Raw genomic sequence first — 24627 nt, 5'->3', positions numbered from 1 at the left:
CACACCTGAAGCCCAATGATTCGGGACTCTAGATTTGCGATTTACGATTTCTGAATTCAGATTTCTGAGTCTGAGCATGCATATGGAAGGGCTTTTTCGGTTCACGCTCACCGCTTGCATTTATAAAACCGTTTGTCCGCGATTTGCATATTTTTAGGCGCCATTCTACTTTCAAAGGCAGCGCCATTAAAGCCGCCGCTTAAGCATGTTCATATAGGTATGTATAAATATTGGTCAGAGGGGAGGGAGCCGAACAGAATATTCTATATAATTTTGTAGTCTCACATTTTGCGGAGCTAATCTGCATTTAAATGGAATTTTTAATTATTTTCCTGGCCGCATCCTTTGACAATCACAGCGGGACAACGGCGCTCGAGGCGGCAGCGAGGACAGGCGCCTGTCCCGTCGCCACGTACACCCCCCACCCACCCACTGGCCGCCCCCGATTCGCGGTTGGCAAAATGCAGTTCGAATTTAAATAAAACTTAACAAGCTCGCCGCACACACAAAGGTAGGTTAGTGCCCCCATCCAATATATGTTCGTACCTACTACATACATATATATAACTCAATGCCAGTGCATTTTAGATTGCCAATCAAAATGTGGAGCAAAATATATCAGGTGTTGGTTTAGAGGGTGGACCAGAGGAAATGGCGGAAAATCGGGGCTCGGGCCGCAGTGCCCAACAATTTCGCCATCATCGGCTAAGCAAATAAGAATATTAATGGTTTTTTCCAGCCATTGCACAATATTTTGCACCCACCCACCCATGCATAATACACCTGAGCGGGTTTTTCGATTAGGAGACCGCCCACTTACCGCCTTTGCCGCCCACTGGTATAGACCATACATACATATGGATGTGTGACGATGGTAGTGCTGTGCATAAAATTAAAATTGGCGACATTTTACAAATTGCATTTCCGCATTTATGCCAATGAAAAATTGTAATTAACATGTTAATTAATAGTTGGCCGCGGGCTTGGTTTGTTTTATTAAACATGAAAAATCCGCTGCATAATTTTAGGCTCGCCAATGAATATAAATATGTATGTGTGTGTGTGTAAGGCTGTTGTCGTGTTCAATGAAAACAAAATCACTTTATGAGCCTGCTATTTTAATATTAATTAGTTTTGGCTGCCTGCGAAAAGAAAACAAGTAAACATAAAAATTTTATTGTACATTTTAATGGCAATCATCGGCAGAGTGAGCGGCTTTTTTACCCTGAAATGGGATGTGGGTTAAGTATTGGAATTGGGATTGGGATGATTTGCCGGAGGGGCGGAATCGTTGAAATTATTGTCATTCTGGTCATACAGAACACCGGAAGTAACCTCAAATCCTAAGGGCTCAAGCCGCTTGTCTTTCAATTTGGCTGCTGGACCGGCGAGCTTGTTTGGTTTCATCAGGTTACGGGTCGGGTATGGCGATGGCAATGTCTATAGCTATGGCTATGGCCATGGCATTCGCTGGATTCCGGTGAGACGGTGATGGTGGTCGGAATTAGCCATCGGCGCTTTGCTTCGAACTCCTCCTCCTCCTTGACTTGCCCATACACACACACATACATTTTGCCCCCATCCTTGTTATTCCTGGAAAGGAAATGTGAACGTGAACTGCATGTCTGGCCGAGCCTGACGTGGCCTGGCCTGGCTTGGCCTGGATTGGTTTGGGCCAACTCCACCTGGGCCAACATCGACAGGCAAAGGAGACGTAGACGTAGCAGTGGCCGGAGTTGGCAACACAACGGAGCGGAAATTAAAAGAAGCAAAAGAAAACAGAACCGGAACAGGATGAGGAACCTCTAAACCGTAGCCGCACCTGCACATTACAATGAATCCTGCGGCAGAAATGCAAAACCAAACCAACAGACTTACGAGCACGGACAAAGAACCCGATATCATTGCACCTACATCTCGATTCCCATACGATCCGGAATGCTGATGGCAGGATAATGACTTGTTGCATTTCAGTCCTTGCCGAGATTGACAGCTGCCAAGGGTCTAATCTTGGCTGGCACAAGGCAAACAAGAAGTCTTGGCTACAGCTATCGATGGTCCAAAAACCAACTCAAACAAGTAACTAAATTTAGTTTATTAAGATGGTAGAAGATGTCCTCCGCCTTTGTCATCTCCCGGTCTAAGTTCTGCATACATTTATAGACTTTCAGCCAGCTTGTATCGCAATTTACTTGCAGAACCACTCGATTTCTGGAAAGTTGGAAAAGCAATTACTTTTCGTTGAAATTTTTGTGCTTCGTAAACATTTAATTTCCAATTTTAATTTGCTCCAATGCATTGCCACACACAGAGAGTCAGAGGCAGTGTGGCAGTGGCAGTGGCAGAGGCAGAACCAATCGACATTGGGGACTGCTAGCTGAGGTCCTGCCGCTGCAAAGGATCTGCCTCCGTTCTGCCACCCGGACTCATGTGGCTTGGGCTCCGTTTCTCATTTACATTAAATAAATATTGTACAATTGTATTGAGCAGCTGGCAAAGGTGAGTCCCATTGCCAGTCCGATGAAATGAGCTCTGGCCCTGGCCCCAGTTCCGGTGCCAACTTCATCTTACGACGAACTGCGGCTTTGGCCCGCCTCCTCCGACTCATTCTGCAAGTGTAAATATTCCCAGAAAATAAAAGAATTTCATCTGACAAGGAAAAAATGGGCTTTCAATGAATAAAATGGCAATTGAAACGTTTTGCTGGTTCGGTTTATGGAAAATGCATGTTGCACATGCCTCGTCCTGTATGCAAATGCACCAAAGCAATCTTGCAATTTGGCAGCAATGAAAATAACCGGAATATTGGGTTGCACATCCCTTCGACTCTCACACAAAACAAAAAATCAATTTCAACTGACTGCCTCGGTGGTTTATTTCTGGGCAAATAAGATAGTGCCAGGTCCTTGTTGGCTAACTCACTTTAGGAGATTTCAACTTAAGAGTTACTTGCCCTTTAAGGAGGATGTATTGGGTTAATAGCAGAGATAGCTTAATCCTATTTTACTTGCCATTTTAATTCATTCAAATGAAGGGAATCTTTAATTTTATAATAAACTTAAATCCTTGTAAGATCCTTTTCTTTAAGTGCATTAGCCGCCATTCGGCTCCCATATCGGTGTATATTTTTCTGGACTAATAGATTTGTCTTTCGGAAATATAAAAATGTTCATACCGTCTTCATTGAATTCAATTTTTTGCCATGTTTTTGCAGTTGTCCTCGCATACACGTGGACACGTACTCACACACACACACTTGATATCCTTTTTAATGGCTCAGTGGAGTCCTGATCCAATGACTTGTGATGTGCAAATGTTATCCTGTCTCCCAGGCTGTCTCTATCCATCTGTCTGTCTGTCCGTCCGTCTGTCTCCGCTCTCCGCATGTGTGTTTATAATTTACTTTGCTTTCTGACAAAAGGATTTTAAAACAATTATTTTAATGTTTTTCCCACACAAGCACACACATTCTCAGGCACACACACTCGCACTCACACAGGTAGAGAAACAGACATTACGTCAAATTGAGTTTGTTTCATTGGGGAAATGTTAAAATGTTGAAATGACTTTTGTCAATTTTTGGCTTTTAAATGCAATTTTTCTCTTCATTTAACATTGGCTCTGCCACGTATAATTCGGGCAAAATCGAAAACTTTATTTAATCAAACACAAGCACATCCACAATCACAAACACAAACACAAATGCAAATGGCAATGCAACTGCAAGTCCAACAAAGTGCAATGTAAATAAATGCAAAAAGAGTTTGGATAAATGTTTGGTGTTTTTGCATCCACTTTCGTTATTGTTATTCCACAGAATTATCCCCAGTTATGTAAATGCCATTTTTCTACAATTATTTATTGAAGCGTTAAACAAAATACACAAATTAGATTTCCAGCCAAGTCAAAGGGTATGAAGTCGCAATTTCCGAAAACTCAATTGGCCACAAATTAAATAAAATGGATTTAAATTACAGCTCTTCGTCAATGATAAATGACTTGGGTAATTATAGAGCTCTGACATCTTCCCTTAATCGCAATTGGACAACAAATCCCCAACTAGCTTCGCAGGTTGGGAAAACACTTGCAGCGCTTTCTACTTTCGAACCTTATCAAGATGGGACAAAAGTAAGCAAGTCATTAACATATCGCGCCAATGAAAATGCAAATGCAACACAAATTTCCCAGCCATCCGGACAACTGACTCCTGCTCTGCCCTCGCTCTTGCTTCCTCAGAGCATTTCCATTTCCCGCTGCTCGGCTGACCGCTTGTCCGGTGGCTCATTAAAATGCGCTGCCATCTTGCGAAAGTGAAAAATTGCCTGGCCAAAGAAAAAGTTGAACGAAGAAACGGAGGCGGTTCTGCTCTCCCTTGGCAACAAGAATAGGTGAGAGAGCAAAAAATGCGAAAGAACAACTTTTCTTGGCTCAAAACGAAGATGAAATACCCTGAAAGCGCGAGCTTTTGGGATTAAAGGGTAATCTCCAGTAGAAAAACATGTTTGGATTTATGATTTATCCCCGAACTTAACAAATGATGATAGGAAAGTGTGATTTGTTTGCCATTTCTCTCACTCACACTTCACACTTATTCTGAAAAGCTCAAAATTTTCCCTTTCGCGTTTTTAGGAACTCCTCATAGGCTGTACAAATATATTTTGATAATCTTTTTGATTGAAATAAAATATAAATCATTTTACTATCCTTAAAAACGTTTTGCTACAAATGCCTTGATCCTGAGAAAGGACATCAGCAGAAGCGCAAAGGAAGCCGAAAGAAACTTTAGCGGCAATGCAGGCGTCTTGAGCGAAATGGAGGAAAAGGACCGGGAAGAGGTGTTCCACCTAACTTGGAGCTCCTTGTTTGGTGTGTTGTGGCCATTGTAGAGGTACATTTACGCATTGTTAGCACATCATAAAACAAATCTCATGAATATTGCGGAGTTTTATCTGCCGCTCGCTGCTTAATGCATTCCTAGTCGGCAGAGTGGAGATACTGCCGACTTGGCTGCGGGTTATTGCCAGAACGGAAACCTCAATCCAGCATTATTCCTCCGCTGAATAAGGGAAAAGGAAAGAAGGCAGATGCAGATGCCTCTCCTGTCCTGTCCGACGGCCTGTGCAGTCATGTGCAGGAATTAATTTTGCGATTACGCGTAATTACAGCCCGGAAAAAAGTCAACAAAGAAGGACGCGGCGTTGGCAGGAGCAAAACTTAATTGCGAGTAAGTGTTGCTTAATACTTATTATCTGCACTCGCGCCTCCGCCCCTTTGGGCGCGCCTCTCGTCGGTTGGGGGGCGTGTCAGCGGCATTGCCGAAACTTAATTGTTAGCTTGCCGAAACTTTTCGACGCGATATTTAACCCTTTACTTTTTGTTGCTAATTAAAAAACTTTTGACGTTTAAAGAAGCCAAAAAAAACGGAGTGAAAAAGATGGGAAAATGAAAAGCGAGAAAGCGAAAAGCTTGATAGATATACATCTATATGTACGTATGGCTATGCGTCGGTTGTTTACACAAAAGCAATCATACGCCACGTTGTGCTTGGGTAGAAGTTGCCGCTGCCCCGCCCACTTATCCCGACGAGCAGTATCGTCACTGTCAACAATGAGACATCAAGGCGGAATCGCTGGCATTTGGGGGGGAGGGGGCGCAAAGAGTCCTGACTGCTGACGTTGCGTTGAAGTTTCATTAATTAGATAAAACTTTCTGCCATTTCCCCCACATTGTTAATGACGCCAGCGAACGAGCTGCAAATTATTTGCACACAACAAAAGTCAGAAAGTTGCGCCAGTTGAAGCTCGAAATGTTTGAAAAGAAGTCAGCCATGATATGATATGATGTGCAGAGAAGCCAAGGAGCGGCGGGGATCCTTTTTGGGCAAAAGAAAACTTGGCTTACCTGCGGCAATATTTTTTCGTTTTCGAAATAATAAGGAAAGTCCAGAAAATTAGGTTTCAATTAGAAAGGATGCGTTCGAGGGGGTAGAAATCAGGCCTTCGCTGAAGTTGAACAAATATCCGAAAATAAAGAAAATCATTAACCCACCCCAAGCCTTAACCCCTTTCTAGATTCAGTGAGCTAATCAAGGAGCAAGGTGGTAAGTAAAGAAAAACCGGAAACGCCGTGCCAATCAAATTAAAAAAAGGACCACATCATCCTGACCCCGGGATAGGATGCGATTGCCAGCCAGCCAGGACAAGGATGAGAGCGAGCTGGAAAGATGTAAGACATGGCTGTATTCCTGGGATATGCGGAAGATGAATTTTTAATTTGTTGCGTTGCTTCCCGTTTTAATTGTTGTTGACAGACTGAGTGACTGACTGACAGCGTAATTTACAATCCTTTTTCTTTTGCCAGCTTAGGAACTCCGAACGGGCGGAGCGGGGGGACTGGAGTGATGGAAATTTTAATTAAAGAAATTGCGGTTAATCCCGTTAGAAAAAATGAAGACTCCGCCCGCGGGGTCAGCACTTTGCTGTGGCTACATCACAACCAAAAATTTGTTGCTAATTGTGTGGCAATGGGCGGGGGTAATACAACTCCTCCTCATCCCCATCCCCATCTACCTATGTACGCATGAATATGTTTCCTATATACATCTCATACTTCATACTTCAAAAGGTGGAAGGAACAACATCTCCGCAAAAAGCTCTGCCTCCTTGTGGCCTTGTTGTGGACACATTTTCACTTTCATTTACTCGCTTTTAATGGTATTATCCAAAAGAGGGGGTTATAGCTGAGATGGTAAGGGGTGGAGAGCTGTTACCCTCCGACTCGCTCATATTTGTCAAAGGATTCTGAGTAATTTCATTTTATGCCATTTGCACATCAATTTCCATCAAAATTTCAAATTCGTAAGACGGCCGAGAGGCCACAAAGGATGTTCAGAGGCAAAGTGCGTTTCAAAAATGATAAAAACTTAAAGAAGTCTTAAGATATATACCTTATTACCTTTTTAATATTATAAAAAATATTAACTAACTACGTCGAACTGTCATAGAAACTCACATCTTTAATGTATTAATCAGTGCTCTTAAGCGACCTATACTTTTTGGAAGCACTGTCCCTGTGTGGTTGAGGAAACTGTGATGTCGTGTTGACATTGTGCGGACCATTAAATCGGGTTTACCTAACCCAAATATTTGGCAGCAAACAACGCAGAGCTTAACCTGTTGATCCTGACAAAAAACGAGTTTGAATACTTGCTAAAAAAGCTAACCAAATAATTGAAATTTATGGTCGACAGCTGCTCTCAAAGCCATCAGAATGGAAGCCCATTATATCTGATATATATGCTCCGTATATATAATATATATATATTTAATGATGGATTATTTGGCCAGTGCAGTTGAAGTTTTAAACTGAGGCCCCTTGTACATTTTATGGGCGTGGTCCGATGAAGAGTCTCAGCGCATAAAACTTAAAAAGTCATTTTGCTGGCAAAGGATGAGCTCGGAGCCAGGGGAAAAAAGGATTAATTGCATGAGGAGCTCTCCGACCCCATGACAACACGAAGTGCACGCGGCCGTGAAGTGAATATCCTGGCTTTCCCATAAGCCATTGACTTGCCACATCCTTTTGGCCAGAACTGAGGACCCATCCAGCCAGCCAGTATCCAACCATCAAGCCAACCAGCCAACCAACCCGGCATGTGTGCTCTGGCGGATCCGTATTTTTTAATAGTGTTCCGTGTGCCTCTTGGCGTTAATTTATGCCACAAAATCATTTTCTTTTATACTCTCCACACTACCAGCCACATGCGAAAATAAAAATTAAAAAAGTGCAAAATATAAAAAGGCAAAGGACGAAGGAGCGGAGCGGAGAGTGGAGAGCGGAGTGCAGAGGCATGGAGATGCAAATTGCGTTGCACTGGCCGCAGGATATGAGACGCAAACGCCAACGCAGTTTTATGTCAAGTGAAAAATGAGTGCGAACTATGACATGAAATATGAGCGTATCTGAGCCTTATCCCCCCTTCCAGAGACGGAACACCCGCCCCCCTGAAAATCCGCACACAAAGTTTTATTAGTTTCTATGTATGGTGGAAATGCGCACGCGAATAAAAGCAAAAATCGGGATTAGCTCGCAAAAACGAAATCGAAAACGTAAACAAATGCAAAAAGGCAAAAAAAAACAAAATAATGAAAAAACCACATAAATAATTTATTATATGACATGCCGCCCCGACGATGATCAGCCGCGACTGATAAGCCCCATTCCCCGGCACGAAACGCTCGGATTTTACCTCAAAAAAAACTAAAGTACCTAAAACAACTTAACAGAAAACAAAATATTACGACAAGCTCGGCTGGGATCGGCTCAGATTGGGTTTTGATTTTGAGTTCGAGTTTGGGTTCCAGTTCGGGTTCAATCGCCAGCGATTTCTCGGCATTACTGCACAGCTTATGCAATCTAAGACGCAGTACGGTGATTTACTCAATTGAACCTACATGGACGTACGTACAGTACGGCGTATATTACACTCCGGCCGGAATGCACACGTCTTGATTCCGCTCTATATGCTGATATAGATCGCGAATAGTGTCCGGGGCAAGGCCGGTGTTTTCATTTTCACTGTCACTGGCATTGGCGGGTTAATAAGTGCCATGACAATGAAACCGCAGCAGCGAGAGTGATGCAATGCAGTGAATCTGAATGCAAGGTCAGGATAGGTTCCAAGATTGCACTAATTTCTGAAATATATACACCATTTGTAGGGCTATCAAAACAGATCAAAACAATCTCATCTATAAACAAAAACACGAACGAAGATTCTGGAATCTCACATCTATAATAGATTTCTTGTTTGTTTTTAATGGATTATAAACAAGAACTATTATTGCTGAAAGCTTTTGCACACTTCAAGATGTAGTTTCTGTAGACGTATTCCATTCATGCTTTCTGGAACCCACATTCCACTACTCACCAGCGACATAGCCACATGCTGGCGCCTCAATGCCGCCCTGCATACGAATTCATTCAACTCAAGAGCGCTGGCCAAATCGAATCGAACTAAACTGAAGTGACCCCGCCGCCCAACTATAAATAACCGAGTGGAATAGGCGTCCAAACATTAGCAATGAAATCATGCATAACCGAAAGATACGAACGAGTATCGGGGTATCAGTACAGAAAAACAAGGCATGCGCGGCACATGGACGTCGGAGATATATCTTCGAGATGCGTGGCAAGGTCGTTTATTTTTGTTTAGCACTGTTTGGAAAATGTTCTCAGCTATGTACAGGAGAAGGAGAAGGAGGAGGCTGTCCAAAGAACGATTTGATTTTCGTGATTTGAACTTGACATTGAATTATGGCAGAGCGATAAGCTGTTGTTTTCAATTGCGATCTTGTGATTCATTCCGGCTCTTCATCATCTCCCGATTTGGATCCCCATCTGTTCTTTTTCTGTTCACATAACTGTACTTCAGGGCACGTGACGGAATAACTCCCCGGGCGATAAGGGTATCAGCTGGCCATACTTACATAATGAGTTAGCTTGAGTGAGTAGAGATCGGTTTGGAAAATATTTACAATGCATTTATTGGAAGCAGTCAAATATTTCACTTTGTCGGGAGATTGGGGCGCTTAAGATGTCATACAAAATTATTCGTACAATATAATTAATATACATATAGTTAAATAAATACATGTTTATGTACGGTGTGTGTGTGTGTGTGTGTGGGTGTATACAGAGAAACAGCATAACCAAATTAGTTATTTATACTTCATTTTGCAAATCATCTACCATAGCTTGATTACAGTATCAACTAACTATGACATTTTAAAGGGAAAATATTATATTTTTAACTCTTTCCAGTAAGATAAACTTCTGTATTAATAATGATTTACTCTAGAAGACCTCAATAAGACCAGGAAATACCCTATACATTTTTGAAAGGCCACGTTGACTTGCAAGAAACGTAGTACAGAACTACTTGGTGATGTTCCCCCTCTGCTGGGGTATGTGTTTGGTGTGGTTAAGTATAACTAAATCAGGACACAGCAGACTTGGCCATTCTCGCAATCGTTACCGGGTCGCAGGAGCCTCTGGTGGCATCGGTCCATGCACTGTCCCAAGTGTTCCGCACAGGGCGCTGGTCTGACCGGCACTGCAACGGCAACGGGATGACGTTTGACGTTTTTGAGGGCGTCGGGACACATAGAATGGATCGGGGTTTTTGGGTTAGTGGCGACTTTTCGGGGTAGCGGTGCCGATTGGGTTTGATTTGTGTTAGCGATTTAGCAAAGCAGACGGTGGAGATGAGGATCGGACTGATGGGGTTTTGGGTATTTGGGGGTGTTTGTGCAGTTTTAAGCAGGATGGTACACACAGCAGAGAGCCAGCAATCTACTCACGTTCGTAGCAGCACTCCACGCCCTGGCTGGCACTCGTAGGACACAATCCCTTGTTCGTGGTGGGTTCGTTGCAGTCATCCGTTTTAACACACAGTCCACCCACCAGAACGCACTGTCGATCGTTGGGGTATACAAGAACGCCCTGCAGCCCTACGATTTGTGGGAGTTATGACTAATGATCGGATATAGCAGACTGATCCAGACACTTACTGTACACATCTGAGGTATCCACTTCGTTTGTCTCGATATCCGCATGGACCTGGTGCAACACCAGGATTGTGCTGACCAGCAGGCAGCTCAACAAGCTCTTCCTAAACGACATTTTTAGATATTCGTCTGGTTTACCGGGCGTATACGTGATATGCCTAAAGTCAATTCTGTTCGGTCCGAATTGATTGTCTTTGTATCTTCGATGCACTTCACTCTGCCAATAATCCACTTCCACTCGATGGCACGGTTTGCGATGGACTGATCCCAGCTAATTACGCTACAGAGGCTTTTCAACGAAAAAATACTTGCGGATAGAGAGAGAGTGAGAGCGGCGGCGCGAGAGGGAGAAAGAGCGAGCGTTTTTGCACAACTAGGCGCAGAGAAAGAGAAAGAGACGAACGGAGAGGATGATCGGGGCAGAGGAAGTGCGGTTCAATTGAAGACCGTGAGAGAGTTTAGAAAATTGGCCAACTCCGATCGGCTTCATCCGCCTCAATCAGCAAAGCTCTTTACTACACTGAGAGAAAGCGGGAGCGTGTTGTCAGCCAAGAAATTTAAACATTGTTTAATGTTTTATTTTTATCCCTCTGCAAATATAAATATTCGTATTTTAGATGACTTCTAGGTTCTTGATATGTTTCGTAGGTTCTCTCTAAAGACTAAAACATTAAGTTTTCTTCCGGTGCACTAGAGATCGCCCAATGAATGGACCCACAATCAAGCGTTCAACTCAAGCAACCAGCGCCAATCAACGGCCATCGGCGGAGCAAGAACAAGAACCGCATTGAGCGGGGCGTAACGTGATTTTACTGCAAACCGATCTGGTTTGGCACACACATTTCCATCTCCATCCCCACTCTCCTCCTCGGCTCCTCCTCTCCCATTAATTCTTATCGACAATGTTTGTATAATTTTGGAAAACAATTTGTGTGAAATATGTGTGTGCAAAATAAACAAAAGTTGAGATATTACGCATACGCCGCGGTGGGCTGGCTGTGCCCCAGAAACAACAGTTCTGTTTTGGGCCAGATGTTACCTTCATGCGATCTAAACAATTGCGGCTAGAAAGAAATGGAAATTCACTAGAATCGATCAATGAATGAACCAACTGCCTGACCGTGAGAAGCTAAATGGCAATGGGTAAGGGAAGTACTTTATTTTTGTTTGTTTTGGCCAGCGATGATGTGGTCAAGCAAACATATAGCTTTCATTTTGGGGTAAGCATACAGAATGCACTTCACCTTCCAGATCACCTGATAATGATTGTAAAGGGATCACTCTCAGGCCTTGTAAATCCGTTCGTTTCGAGTGGGAGCAGCTCCGCAACAGAGAAGTTCCCCTGAACTCGGCGCTTATCAGTTTTGAATTCAAGTTTTCCCAAAGAGCTTTCACCCGAAAAAGCTGTCAGCACATGGTTTTCGTCTTGGGAAAACGTTTAACTCAAAGCTTTGGCCAAACGAGTTGCCAGACGTGGAATATCCCCCCCATAAGCCTATGATTATTCGTTTTAAAACCAGGTTCTTAGAAAAGCAAACCTCCCGTTGGGTGAGTCATCTTCGATAGGGTTTTCATTTATTACACTTAATTACTTATTCATCTATTTTCAGTTGAACTGGCATTTGAATGCATATGCACATACAGATATCTTTCATTGTCAGTCTTTTTGTGGGATCTTACGACATCTAATACTTGGCCCATTGCCATAAACAGCAAATATCACAGAGTCGGGGTAAGAAGGCTGAATCCAGGGATCCACCGGCTGCTTATCAGCCAGCTCAGTCAGCCGACTTCTGCAGTTCATTGACGATGATCACGTCGCAGGTGACTGCAGGTGGCACTGGAGTGGCCGGTGGCGGCGGAGGTGAGGCTGGGGCACTCAGTTCGCCGGCCTTGTTGTTGAACGGTATCACAAACACACTCGTCTTGGCCGCGTGCTGCATCTTGATCACCGTATCGTAGCTGGGTGGTGCGAATTCACTGTAAGATGGCGATGGCGTAGGCGGTGCCCTCAGGCCCTCGATGGACTGACCTCCGGCGGGACGACGCCTCATGTCACGGCATCTGCGATCCGAACAGGCCATCAGCATAAAGAAGGCGGCCAGGGCCAAAAATGTGGCCACATACCACACGATCGTGATCACATCCATCGCTGTCTGGGATAGTTCGTTGGGCGACTCGACGACAGCTGAAAGTGTTTAGAGTTAATTAGTGACTACTATAGAGATCAACATCCAGACAACCCATAGACAAAGCCAACTTAATGTACTAATTAGAATCTATAATCTAGAATATCAATGGAAAACCCTCGAATGCCTAGAATTTCATCAAGAGCTCCTTTATCCCAGTGCCAGAGCCATCAGGTTATCTGGCACTGTGTTTGTGCTTCCAGTCACGAATTGTGGGTCTGCTCCATAAACTTTATGACGAAACTGCTCGATTCGCATTACTGTCGCGTCATCGAACTACGCTAATGGCTAAAGTGGCCTATTGATAGGGGCTAACCCCGGTTGTGGCTAGCGTAATTAGACTGAAATGGTTTTTGATTGCTGGTTCCAAGGGTCCGGCTAAATCAAGATATTACCAGCGCACGGGAGTTACAAGGGTTACAAAACTAAGTTGGCTACGTCTTCTTGAACTTTCTTTGATATCTTTTTGTTTTATTTTAGCCACAGAAAGTAAATTTACAAATAAATAATTAACTTTGAAACATTTTATCTTCTTTTTATCACTTTATCTAGGCCAATTAGCTTTGTAAATATTTATATTTATTCACAAGCCCAGTTAAAGGACGATCCTTTTAACATGATATCAATATGAAAGCACTTCAATTTATTATTTAATATAGATAAGACTCTAAAAATAGGATCATGATTTTCTTTGTATATAATCACGGACAAATGACTGTTGTCAAGACAAAACTCGAAGAATCTCTGCTTTCTTGGAAAGGTAGGCATTAGTCATAAGAGCTGATTAAATCAGTTCTTTGAGCTGCTTAGATTATGTCAGATTAATAACTAATTAGCACAAGCACTCCTATCTAATTTTAGTTTGTTTTTTAACTTTTCACTCTTTTCTTGTATTAAGTTGGATGTATATCTGGTAGTACTTTGTCTTTGGTTTTGGCACTTTTCACATTTTCCTTATAGGGATACTTACTGTTTTTGTAGACAATTATGCGGGTGTTGTTCGAGATGGTATCGGGAAACAGGTCCACATCGGTGGTTCCGTTGGCGGAGGTTAGGTTGTAGGGCAGCTGGCGGGAGGACTCGTTGAGGACGTTCTCCAAGCTGAAGAGATAGGACTGGCCGTGTACGCAGCACGAGCTGGCGATGATCACTGGAATGGAATGAAATGGCCACGCCGAACCAAACCAAGCCGCATCGAAACAAATCGAAACGAAACGGCAGGGAACGGAGCGGAGCGGATGAGGGGCATTAGCGACATTATGGTATCAGGAAATCAAGACGGAGTGGTGAGTGGTGAGCTCACTGATAGCTTATCACCGCCGTTCGGTGGCGTGCGAACGAATGGATCTCCGTTCAGGTGGGAGAGCTGAAGACAAACATCTTCATCGGCGACTGATAAGGGTATCTAAATATTGTCACTGCCAGCGGGGCGTTCCCCTCGTAAATGGATCGCTTAATAAGCTCAGCCAATCGGGCGTTTAACGTTTAAGTTTACGGCCAAAGCCACTCGACGATAAGACCCCGAATGACGACCCGGTGTCTGAGGCGGTTTTGGGATAGCTCCCTTCCTGATATAGATGGAGAATATCTCTAGTTGCAGCGACTAGTGAGGTAGGTGTTAGCCTATATATGTTCGAATATTATCTTTCTAGCTGCGGCTTGCAAAATATTTTGACACTCCCATCAAAACACAAACACCATAAAAGCCAAGTAAGCTGCCGCCAATAAAGCACTATCTCGTTTTAAAGACCCTCCGATGAGTTGGCAACCGCGTTTGCACACTTCTTTGGCGGCGTCCATATTTCACCATCGAAGGTGCGTTCTTCTTTGGAACAAAATGGATGGATTGATGGATGGATGGCTGGCTGGATGGGCACACGGCACACCATCTTTCTATAAAGACCAAATATCTTTACAACGTCTGCCAATAATTACTTGATTGCGGAACTGCGAATGCTATCAATTTCACCACGAACGTGATGAAATTTCGGTCGCACCAAAATGTTGACCTAGGTTGGGGATGTGACGAGTCTCGATGAGAGACAGCTGGTCATTCCCATATAAACATTTGTTTTGCCAGTCCAGAGGAAAGTTGCCCAGCCTAATCTGAGATAACCCATACGCCCTGTTGTCTAACCAAAAAGATAGAATATTTGAAAGGCAGGAAAGTTGAATGAATATCTGGGTTTTTTTTATATCTTAAAGTCATTTGAACAGTAGTCATGTGGGAACTCCGATCCCGAGGAGACTTCGTTGAATGGAATCTTTGTGCTAATCTCAGATAAAGATTAAGTTTCATCTAGAACATGACCATGTTCATGAGAAAACACCTGTCGCATGAATGGAATCTTCCTGCTAGTCCACAGCAAATATTTTCCATGCTGATAAGTCTTCTCAAGATCTATCTGAAAATGTAACCAAGTAATTACAAACAGACCTGGGCAACCCTGTTCTACTTCTACACGCACTAAAAGCTAGATTAGGCCACTTGATATATGGGTTCTAAAATTAACTGCCAAAGCTATTGTTGGGTGTGGGTTTCTTGGTGCTGAATTTTCCAGTTAACAGTGGATATATTGTGCGGGTGGGTTCGGTTATTTATAGAGTGTCGAGTTGATACTGATAAGGTGGCAGTAAAAAAACGCATGCAAACACCAGCACAAACCCATTGAAACGCCAAACAAAACCAGCGAGGTGGAAGTGGAAAAACAAGCAGCCACAACAAAATATTAGCAATTAAATTCTAATTAGCTACTAATGGCAAAACGTGCTGGGTTCAACGTCAGCAACTTTAGTGGTGCGGTGGCACCTGAGCAAACCGAATGGCATTGTCTAGCCCACATGCCACATGCCATGTTCCATGTGCTCGAGTTATATATCGGAGTTACAGATAAACCAACTCCGCTCGCCTTGAACCTGCTTTCCACTTAAGAAGTCAAATTTTGGGAATTTCCGTGATTTGTTGCCATTATCCACAAGTTGGGAGGCTTGAGTACACAGCGGCTTGGAGTACACCGCCCCATTTAATAACGTCATTTGTCATTAGCATTTGGGGCTTGCCAGTGACTTGAGCCTAACCGGTTTCCATAATTTGCGGGAAAATTGCCAATCGAGATATTGCAGGCCCCTTCAAATCGCCAAACATCCCACTTTAGTGAAATGTCACCGAATCGGGAGGCTTTAACTTTAGTTCGCTTGCCTGATATTTACGAGGCGATCACATGCCGCCGTCTTTTGGATCTTATCTAACGGGATTAGCAGATGACGGGATCGTAAAGACATCGTTAACTGGTTTACGATGTCTGGATGGAGTGCCAAGATGATATGGACTTGACGCCAGAAGTTTCTCAAACAATTCCCTGAGGCAATTACGACTATTGGTGCTCGGGCTTGCATTGCTCTGATAACACTAGCCTGGGGATTTTTGGGTGGCCAGAGCTTAAAAAAATACCCTATAGATAAAACAATATTGTTCTGCTATGATTCTATTTAACTAAGACTGATGTTTATGTAGATCTAGGAACCAATATATCATAACATAAGAGTTCATGATATTTATGTGGCTTAAAAGCAAAGCAAACAGAAACTATTTATAGTAGGAATGCTGAAACCAATCACTGATATTTCCTGTTTTGTTCAAGCTTTGCTAAGATCGACTAGATCTATGAGATGATTGGCAATGGCTTAGAAATACCTTCCCTATACTGAACACGGTACGTTTATTCCGTGGTGCCCATTCAGACATTCCCTGCTCAATGAGTTAGTCGAGGTGTTTATTCACAGTATAATTATTTCCAATCAGCTAGGGTTTGTGGAAGTTCACGTTCACATAATTAGCATATGCTTGTTCGAGACTTGTTTATTGCCTGCTTTTATATATGTACATGCATATATAGATGGAGTATCGGTGCATATGTATCAAGAGAAGCCCTGTCTGAGACTCACCTATCATAATTAGCAGCATTGTCTCGGGACGGCTGTATTCCATGGCGCTGATGTTCAGGTAAGTGGGGCTGTTGTTTGTTTTTGATTCACACACTTGTCGGCTTGAATTGCAATCAATGAATTTCCATAAATCGTTCACTTCACAGGCAATTGAGAACCGTGAATTGAGAATTGCACCGGGCAATTAGAAACGGAAACGGAGGAGGGTTTTAACTTGGATGCGGACTGTCCGCGAAATCGATCTTTCAGCTTCAACTGTGTGTCGCAGACTGAGCGAGTCGCTCGTTTTGCCCACCACTTTTAGCCGGAGCTGCTCTTTCTGGTTGTGGTTTCGTTTCTGCCAGCGTCTTTGTGTGGCCCCCGTGCGTATGAGTCACGCGCTCTCCGCCGGGCGAGAAAGTAACTCCAGCGTTTGGTTGGCGGGACTGGTTAGAGCAACGTATCTAATTGTTGGCCAAAACATCAAACAAAACGCTGTAGAGGCGGAGGTGCCACCATAGCCACAATAACCACCGCAAACCAATGAATGATTGGAAGTGGGTTCGGTTCTGGTCCTGTGGCTTCGATAGTTTTTTTTACAAACGCCCACAAAAATTAGCTGCTTCTTATACTGAATCATATTATGAATACGAAATTAAATACTATTATTAATATGCAAAAAAAAGAATTTTTATAGTAGGGGATTTCCGGGTGGTTACAGAAGCTTAGCAAAAAGAACAGAATTTTCTTTATTTCATATAAAAATAGCTTCAAGGGGGGAATTCTTTATCTTATCACAAAGTTCATCATAAATGAAATATAGTTTCATATATATATGTTGATGTTTGACTATACGAGTATATCAATAGAAGTTATTAAATATTGATCTTGCCAGATCCAAAATAACCATCTTTCTTGCTGCGCAGTTTATGCAAAAATATCATTTAGAACTTTAATTTAGCAATGTGATAAAGCCATGACAATATGTAGAAGATAGCAGATAAGTGATAAGAAAAATAAAGAATTTATAAGCGATGTTGGTGCTACATTTTTATTGAACACACTTCAATGTGCTCTGGGTATATCTTAAATGCTCGCTTAAGTTTAAGCCACACCTTATTCTGAAGGGTCTGTCGTTACCGTTGGTTTTAAAAATATATTTTCGGGGAGGCAGCTCCACTACGAAAGTGGCTCCAAGAAGTCGGCCTGCTTAGCCTTATTTTTGGGCGTGAACTCACACCTACACGCCCCACTCCGAGGTGCTAATTCGCTGTGCGAATTTCGTGATTTGGGAATATCAAAGCGTCAGAAGAAGATCGAGTGAAATTTCTAGGATCCCCCAGAGGTAATCGACTGATGGATGTCTGGTTTACTGGACAAACTCCTTATCTGGGTGCTTGACACGAATTAAGGCCAAGTGCTGATTGTGACCAAACTACGAGCGGCAGAGTGGTCTGAAATTGACCCTGAACTTGATGAATAGATCGATCGATCGATCGATCGTATGGCTCTTTTGTGTGCGTGTTATAATTGGCACCTGGGCGTTATATATAGAGATATAGCCGAGGACCAGCTACCGGTTGCCAAGAGGGCTGCATATTCGCTAATTGATTCGCATACTGCGACTCCAAGGCAATTGGACAATTGTGGGCCGACATTGAACGGGGGCACAGATTGGCCGGCAAATTGTCTCGCAGATACGATGGCAATAACCAGTTTGGTTAATTGTGACGAGTCAACGACCAGGCGACCCCAGCACGTGCCTCATCTGCCACGATCCATCTATTGGTAACAAAGGAAAATCTAAGTCAGTGACAAAGCCAGACTAGCAATTGATTAGCCCACGGATGACGCAGTAACAGCACCACCTTTCCTCCAGTCGTGACCAACAGTCGATTTCAGAGGAGATGAGTTGAGGATGCCTGTCCAACAGGTTATTGGTTATTGGATAAGGCACGTGCTGATTCACAATGTGTGTCACCATGTGATGAAACCCAAACACCCAAACTGAGTATGATCAGCGGAGGGTGAGGTGATTCCCGGCCGCACTTTCGCTACGCTCTGCTGAGATTTAGTTGGTTTATTTATTAGTTAATATACGTATTTGAGTGAGTTGCGTGTGTATACATATGAGTAAATTGGCTTAAAACCTACTGACCACCACTCCGACCTTTCAGTTACATTGCAGTTACATGTTTGGAGTAAATACTGTAGTTCGTACATAATCTCGTGAGCGTGTGTGCCTACATATTATACTCTGGATTGAACAATTGACACTTTCGGCCAGCACACAACAAAGACATCTACAAGCGCGTGGTATTCTATGCGTACAAATACATAACATATATCTATGCAGTACAGAAACAGGTACAACTATGTGGAATGTTAGACCAAGTCCTGGCTGGCCCTTGGAATATTTACGCTAGCTAATGCAGAGACTAGTAATGTGTGGCTTTTGCTTTTGCTTATAAATAATTGCTGCCTAGGTAAATAATTGATATAATTTCATAGAGTACAGTAATACCAGTGAGATTTCATCAGTGAGTAAACAATTTGCATCGCCAAAAGGCGTTTTCAACAGTTACAAATATTAAAATAAAACAGAGAGTTCATGAACACAAAACTTAAATATATACATCAGTAATACAGTAGGAATTCTCAGAGGAGTATTATCGGATTTTGTTCGAAGTGAACACATCGACAAAGGTGATGCTTGATCGCTAATGCTAATCAAAAAACATAAAATCAGTCCTAACATATTTACATGGAATGCTGATCTGCTCAGATAGAGACACAATTACCTAATAGGACTAATACAACAAGAGTGCGGTACCAAGTACTTGCTGATCTGGCACAAAGCGGAGTGACTCCAGCCGTTGATCTTTATCTTTCCGGGAACAGGGACTCATAACTGGGCGGCAGATCCTTGGGCGTAGCTGGCTGCTGATGGGTATCGTGCTCATGCAGGACGCTATCATCGTACTGGACCGTTGGTGGCAGCTCAATGGTGGGAACATCCGACTAGGAATGGAGTTGAAATCAGCTGTGAATCTAGGCAGTGACTGGAACAGTCTATACTTACTCTGACTCGTCGCTGGTTGAAGCGTGCAGCTGAAGCTTCGTGCGCCCTCTGCTGCACTGTTATGCAGTTCCAGTACTTCCAGCAAATCCACACACAGAAGCCCACGCCCAGCATGGTGAAGATCAACGATGTCAAAGCAGAGATGGCTACATTGGCCGTGTCGACCTCTTCTGACGCGATAGCGTCGTGGAAACAGGTGCCCTCGTCACGACACGGATACAGGCAGTTGGTGATGTTGTCCCGCACAAAGTGTCGCGAAATGCACGAGTACTGGTCGCTTGCGTCGCAGAGGAAGTCTCCATTAAACTGGCACTCCGAGTGCGCCGTCAGAACCATGCGCAGCTCCAGCGGATCACCCAGTATATGACGCGATCGATCGATGAAGATATGCACGTTAACCTCGCGGTCGCGCTGGTCAAAGATCAGACGTCCAGCCGGCCCATCAATGGAGATGTCTGTGCAAATTCGCTCACTGGGCGAGCGATTGCCACTACTAAACTGGATGTAGTCGATGCACTCCTTGGAAACAGGGTCACGCCGAAACTTAAGCCGCGTGATGATAGTGTAGATGCCGCGCGGTGGTCGCTCGCTGGTCAGCACCCGAAACTGGCAGTCGTACTTGATCTTATTGGCCGTATGGCCGTGGGGCAGTGTCAAATTCCATGTCTGGGTCACTATTGCTCCGGAGGTGTCCTCGAACTCCAGACGCACCGTGGGATCGCCACGAAACGGCTTGGCCAATGTGTAGAATAGCTTATCCGAGCACATATTGTCCTGTAGACGAACTGAGCAATGAACAAACCAAATTAATTCTTTTTCGATGAAGTGGTCTAGAACACTTACCGTTTTTGTAGGCATTGCAAAAAGCCAAGCCAAAGGCTAAAAAATAGATGCATTTGCCTAACATGTTGACACTCAACTTGTTTGGGTCCCCACGACCTGCGTGTATGCGTGTGGTTCCGACGCGAATTTCTAGCTAGATTCCCTGCATTTGCATTAATTGCAATTAAATAAAATAAAGAGTTGTTTATTTTATTAGAGCAGTGTTGCCAGATGGTAAAACACTTTCTCCTTCACTGCAGACGACCAGCCCTGAAAACATACTAAATAAAAACAGTATTACCCTAACCCCTAATAAATATGTTCTATTGCTCCTTAATCATTTTACAGAAGAATTATGAATATATACGTCAAAAAACTTTCTTCCTGTTGAAATTCACGTTAAATTATCATAATTCCCCTATCTGGCTGCACCATCAGTGGCATCATCAGTAAGATCAAAGACCTTTTTAAATAAATACAATTGGAGTGTTGTAAAATGAAATAGTGCGTATCAAAGACTCACACCAAAAAAAGTTCCCAATTTAAGGCGCTTGTAACTGGTATACAAATGGAAATAACATATATTAAAATACTCTGTGTAAATATAAATATTTTTTATTCTTTGTCGTTCAATTTTTAAAATGTGTAAATTTTTATGCAGACTTAAACCTTTTTTATAAGTACCTAACGAATAAATGTGTATGTGAGCAAGCATATTTATTTAACCAAATAATTAAGGTTCTATTTGTTAATCAATACATGGAGAAATTATTAAAGACCAATAAATAAAAATGTACACAAAATACGAATAATCTTTAATAACTGCGCAGATCGGGGCTATAAAACACCTCAGTTGAGCGTTTTTTAACTCAGTGATTGACAAAATGGGCATTAAATATCCAGTACTCTCCGCTGCAATTGGCTTATTTGCCTTAGCTGCAGCTTATCAAGTAAATCCGGTGGTCGAGGATGGTAATCATATAAACTAATAAAACACAAGTTTGCCTTTTTAATTTAATAAAGTTATATTCAGGAATACCAAATCATCTGAATTTGAAGACGGAACCATTCATAAGGATCGGCAATAGCTATTATTACATTGAAACCAGTGCCCAAAAGAACTGGTTTGATGCATCCGAATCTTGCCATCGGATTGGTGCTCATCTCATAGCTTTTGAAACCATAGAGGAGTGGGATCTGATAAATCAGTATCTGTTCGAGAACAAGATACAAAATGTATATTGGACATCAGGGTTCGGACTTAGCGCACCAAGGAAAGCATATATGGTTCTCGATTGGTACGCCAATAGCGCTAAATATTTGGTATCCGGGAGAACCCAATAATGTGAATGGCAACGAGCATTGTGACGAGATGGGCTACCAAGTAAGACTAAATGACCTATCCTGCGAAAAAACTAGACGGTACATATGCGAAAGGGCTTATCCAAAGACAGCCTCGTTTTTCATCTGGTAATAGAAAATAAGATTTACAAATAATTATGTTATCCAAATTCAAGCTTCCCTTATGAAAGAGTTTCCGAATCAGTTTGACTCATAATTCAAGTTATAACTTAGAGGTATATATATATATATATCTGTATAAAACTATTTTTTTTTTAAACTGGTTTTTCAATTATTTAAATTTTTGACAAAGACTGATATTTGAAACTGCTTACATTTTGTTCTTAGTAACTATGAGTTAGAGCTTAGCTCTTAGAGCTTCGTAGCACTTGCTTCTATATCTTCTGTACATGCTGCGCCAAAAGTCCATCCTTTCACTATCTGGATTCGCGCACATCTTCGGTTCCCGATCAATTAGTAGGCAGTCCAGCTTAAAGGGCTGGCCACTCTCGGGTTTCTGGACCGCTGTCCAACTTTCTGATGGTTTCCCATCGCGAGCGAAATTCGCCCACATTTTGCAAAGTCGTTCCGTGACCAGCAAATCATCCTTCCTCATCTCGGTGTCGTCTCCCGCCATCTGGAACAGATAGCAAATGTCATCGGCATGAGCCACTCCACGCAAATCCTCGTTCTGGAAGATTTTCTTGTATAGATTGCGACCGCCGACGTAGTCCAATCGATAGAAATACAACGGAGACTTAGTCTGGCAACTGGCGTGGATCTCCGCTGCGTGCTGCAGATCCATGTTGAAGTGGTAATCTGTAAACAGATCAACCAAGTTGTCCAAGTTCTCCTTGGTCAGCGCCTGGCCATTAAAAAAGAAGGCTCTAATATCGGAAGCAGCTTCCTGCGCTTCTGTGGCCTGGGGATCTAGCACTAGATTGCGAGGCACCATCCTGGCTAAATCATCTTCGTAGGCTTCCAGCTTCTGCTTGGCCTTCACCACCATGGCCAGTCCTTCGCCAGAGTTGTAACCCATGATCACTGGCATTCCACCGAGTGAGTCTTTTTTGTACATTAGCTCTACGATATTCTGGTCAAGGAAACTGTCCGGACTGCTGCTATCCTCCACAACAGGCTTGAATGCAAATGGCAGGTGGCGTCGCCGCTCATCGGGCGTTAAGACCTTCAATGTGTTGGCCAAAATGCTTGAGGGAGTTGCCTTCTCCGACTGCAGGAAGGCCAACAGTGCTTTGGTGTCCCCACCGAAATCGCCGCCTCCCAGTAGCTCCGCCAGACGTCGGGTCTTGACAGCAGCCTCGTTCTGGAACACCCACTCCATGTTGCCCGTACCGCTCTGCATAATTGCCTTGTGGAACAGACGATTGGCATGACGGGCATAGGTGTGTAGATGCACTGAAGCGCCGCCTGCACTCTCGCCGAATAAAGTAACATTCTTAGGATCCCCATTGAAGCTGGCTATGTTCTCCTGCACCCACTGAAGTGCCAAACGCTGATCCTTAAGCCCCATGTTCCCATGTATTCCCTCCTCGGGCAAACTAAGGAAACCCAGGGCTCCAAGTCGGTAGTTAAGTGTGACCACAATGACCTCCTGCTCCATGAGCTTGCCGGGGAAGTGGCTGAAAGGGAGGGCATAAAATTAGATAAGGAAATCTAAAAATATTTTTGGAATTCTACAAGTCGCTGTTGCCGTTGCCGAAGAAAAAGCCACCGCCATGAATCCAAACCATAACGGGTAGCCGGGACTCCGGGTTTTTGACTTTTGGTGCATATACATTAAGGAATAGGCAGTTCTCGGCTCCAGCCACCTCCAACGTGAAGGGATCTCGCTGATGGGATATGCTTCCCTCTTTGCTGCAATCTAGTTCGTGTACTTGAAAACGTTCCAGGGGCCGGGGGCTCTGGATTGGAATTTTAGGATCTGGATGGCAAGGGCATCTTAATAATCGCTTTCAACTCACCCGAAAACGAAGTTCTCCCACGGGAGGTTCCGCATAGGGAACACCAAGGAAACTATTAAACTCCAATCCATTGGACAGTTTTTTCTGTTGACCAACCACAACGCCTTGTTTTACTGGCACTTTCACCTGAAAAACTCTCATTTTTATCTTGTTATTGGGATTATGGCGGCATACCTTCATGCTGCTATGGAACCTGGTAAAAATTAATCTTCCTCCTAAGCGAAGCATGGCCGAATTAGTGGTTCCTCGCCGACGAGATTTCTTATATCTAATCACCCGCAATTATTCGCCAATCACAAATCCAAACACTGAACTTTGCACGCAGAATCAGCTGTTCGGCAGCTTAACCCTTCGCTGGTCTGCAGGTGCTTTTCGGCACCGAAATTATAAATCAAAACAAACAAAAAATTTAACTAAATAACACTAAAATAAATTTATTATTATTTGACACTTAAAATTGAATTTAAGCCTATTGTTCCTTAATTTAAAAATTTTAATAAATTATAGGTTCTATAAAAATGATGATTAGAATATTATTTAGATCTCTTATTTTATTTTCCGCTCTAATTATTATTAAATAGATTAATGCCCTAGTGGTAAAAAAGTAGAGAAATATCAGAATTGAAAAAATCAAACTTATGTAAATAGGTCTGAATTATTATTATTAAAAACTGCACTAAATAAAACACAGAGAGCCTTATAGTTCCCCACCATATTTT

General features: G+C 43.0%; 4 protein-coding genes and 1 pseudogene across 5 annotated transcripts; 1 reads left to right on the top strand and 4 right to left on the bottom strand.

The window, feature by feature from the left end:
- Window positions 1-9520: 9520 nt before the first annotated feature.
- Window positions 9521-10844, bottom strand: LOC108108890 (U-scoloptoxin(19)-Tl1a). 2 transcript variants are annotated; one of them, XM_017217108.1, is made up of 3 exons: window positions 10572-10844; window positions 10362-10511; window positions 9521-10114 (listed from the first exon to the last, which is right to left on the bottom strand). In XM_017217108.1, exons 1-3 carry the CDS (start codon window positions 10681-10683, stop codon window positions 9993-9995), a joined length of 384 nt encoding a protein of 127 aa, XP_017072597.1. In that variant the 5' UTR covers window positions 10684-10844; the 3' UTR covers window positions 9521-9992. The 2 variants fall into 2 exon arrangements, with proteins under 2 accessions (XP_017072597.1, XP_017072598.1); XM_017217109.1 differs by having other exon boundaries at window positions 10003-10277.
- A 1277-nt stretch (window positions 10845-12121) lies between these two features.
- Window positions 12122-16984, bottom strand: LOC108109290. The gene is made up of 3 exons (XM_017217784.2): window positions 16703-16984; window positions 13728-13907; window positions 12122-12756 (listed from the first exon to the last, which is right to left on the bottom strand). The coding sequence occupies exons 1-3, from the start codon at window positions 16743-16745 to the stop codon at window positions 12347-12349; spliced, it is 633 nt and encodes a 210-aa protein (XP_017073273.1). The 5' UTR covers window positions 16746-16984; the 3' UTR covers window positions 12122-12346.
- Window positions 16985-18746: 1762 nt separating this feature from the next.
- LOC108109294 lies at window positions 18747-20824 on the bottom strand. Its single transcript, XM_017217787.1, has 3 exons — window positions 20607-20824; window positions 19764-20548; window positions 18747-19702 (listed from the first exon to the last, which is right to left on the bottom strand). The coding sequence occupies exons 1-3, from the start codon at window positions 20668-20670 to the stop codon at window positions 19565-19567; spliced, it is 987 nt and encodes a 328-aa protein (XP_017073276.1). The 5' UTR covers window positions 20671-20824; the 3' UTR covers window positions 18747-19564.
- Window positions 20825-21104: 280 nt separating this feature from the next.
- LOC108109225 lies at window positions 21105-22193 on the top strand (annotated as a pseudogene).
- LOC108109224 (juvenile hormone esterase) lies at window positions 22015-24221 on the bottom strand. The gene is made up of 4 exons (XM_017217694.2): window positions 24083-24221; window positions 23909-24034; window positions 23625-23848; window positions 22015-23566 (listed from the first exon to the last, which is right to left on the bottom strand). Exons 1-4 carry the CDS (start codon window positions 24134-24136, stop codon window positions 22285-22287), a joined length of 1686 nt encoding a protein of 561 aa, XP_017073183.2. The 5' UTR covers window positions 24137-24221; the 3' UTR covers window positions 22015-22284.
- Window positions 24222-24627: the final 406 nt, after the last annotated feature.

This window comes from Drosophila eugracilis, unplaced genomic scaffold (assembly GCF_018153835.1).
Source record: "Drosophila eugracilis isolate 14026-0451.02 unplaced genomic scaffold, ASM1815383v1 contig_1765, whole genome shotgun sequence".
NCBI classification, from domain to species: Eukaryota; Metazoa; Arthropoda; class Insecta; order Diptera; family Drosophilidae; genus Drosophila; species Drosophila eugracilis.
The sequence above is the reverse complement of the archived record's forward strand: the minus strand, read 5'-3'. Positions and strand labels throughout refer to the sequence as shown.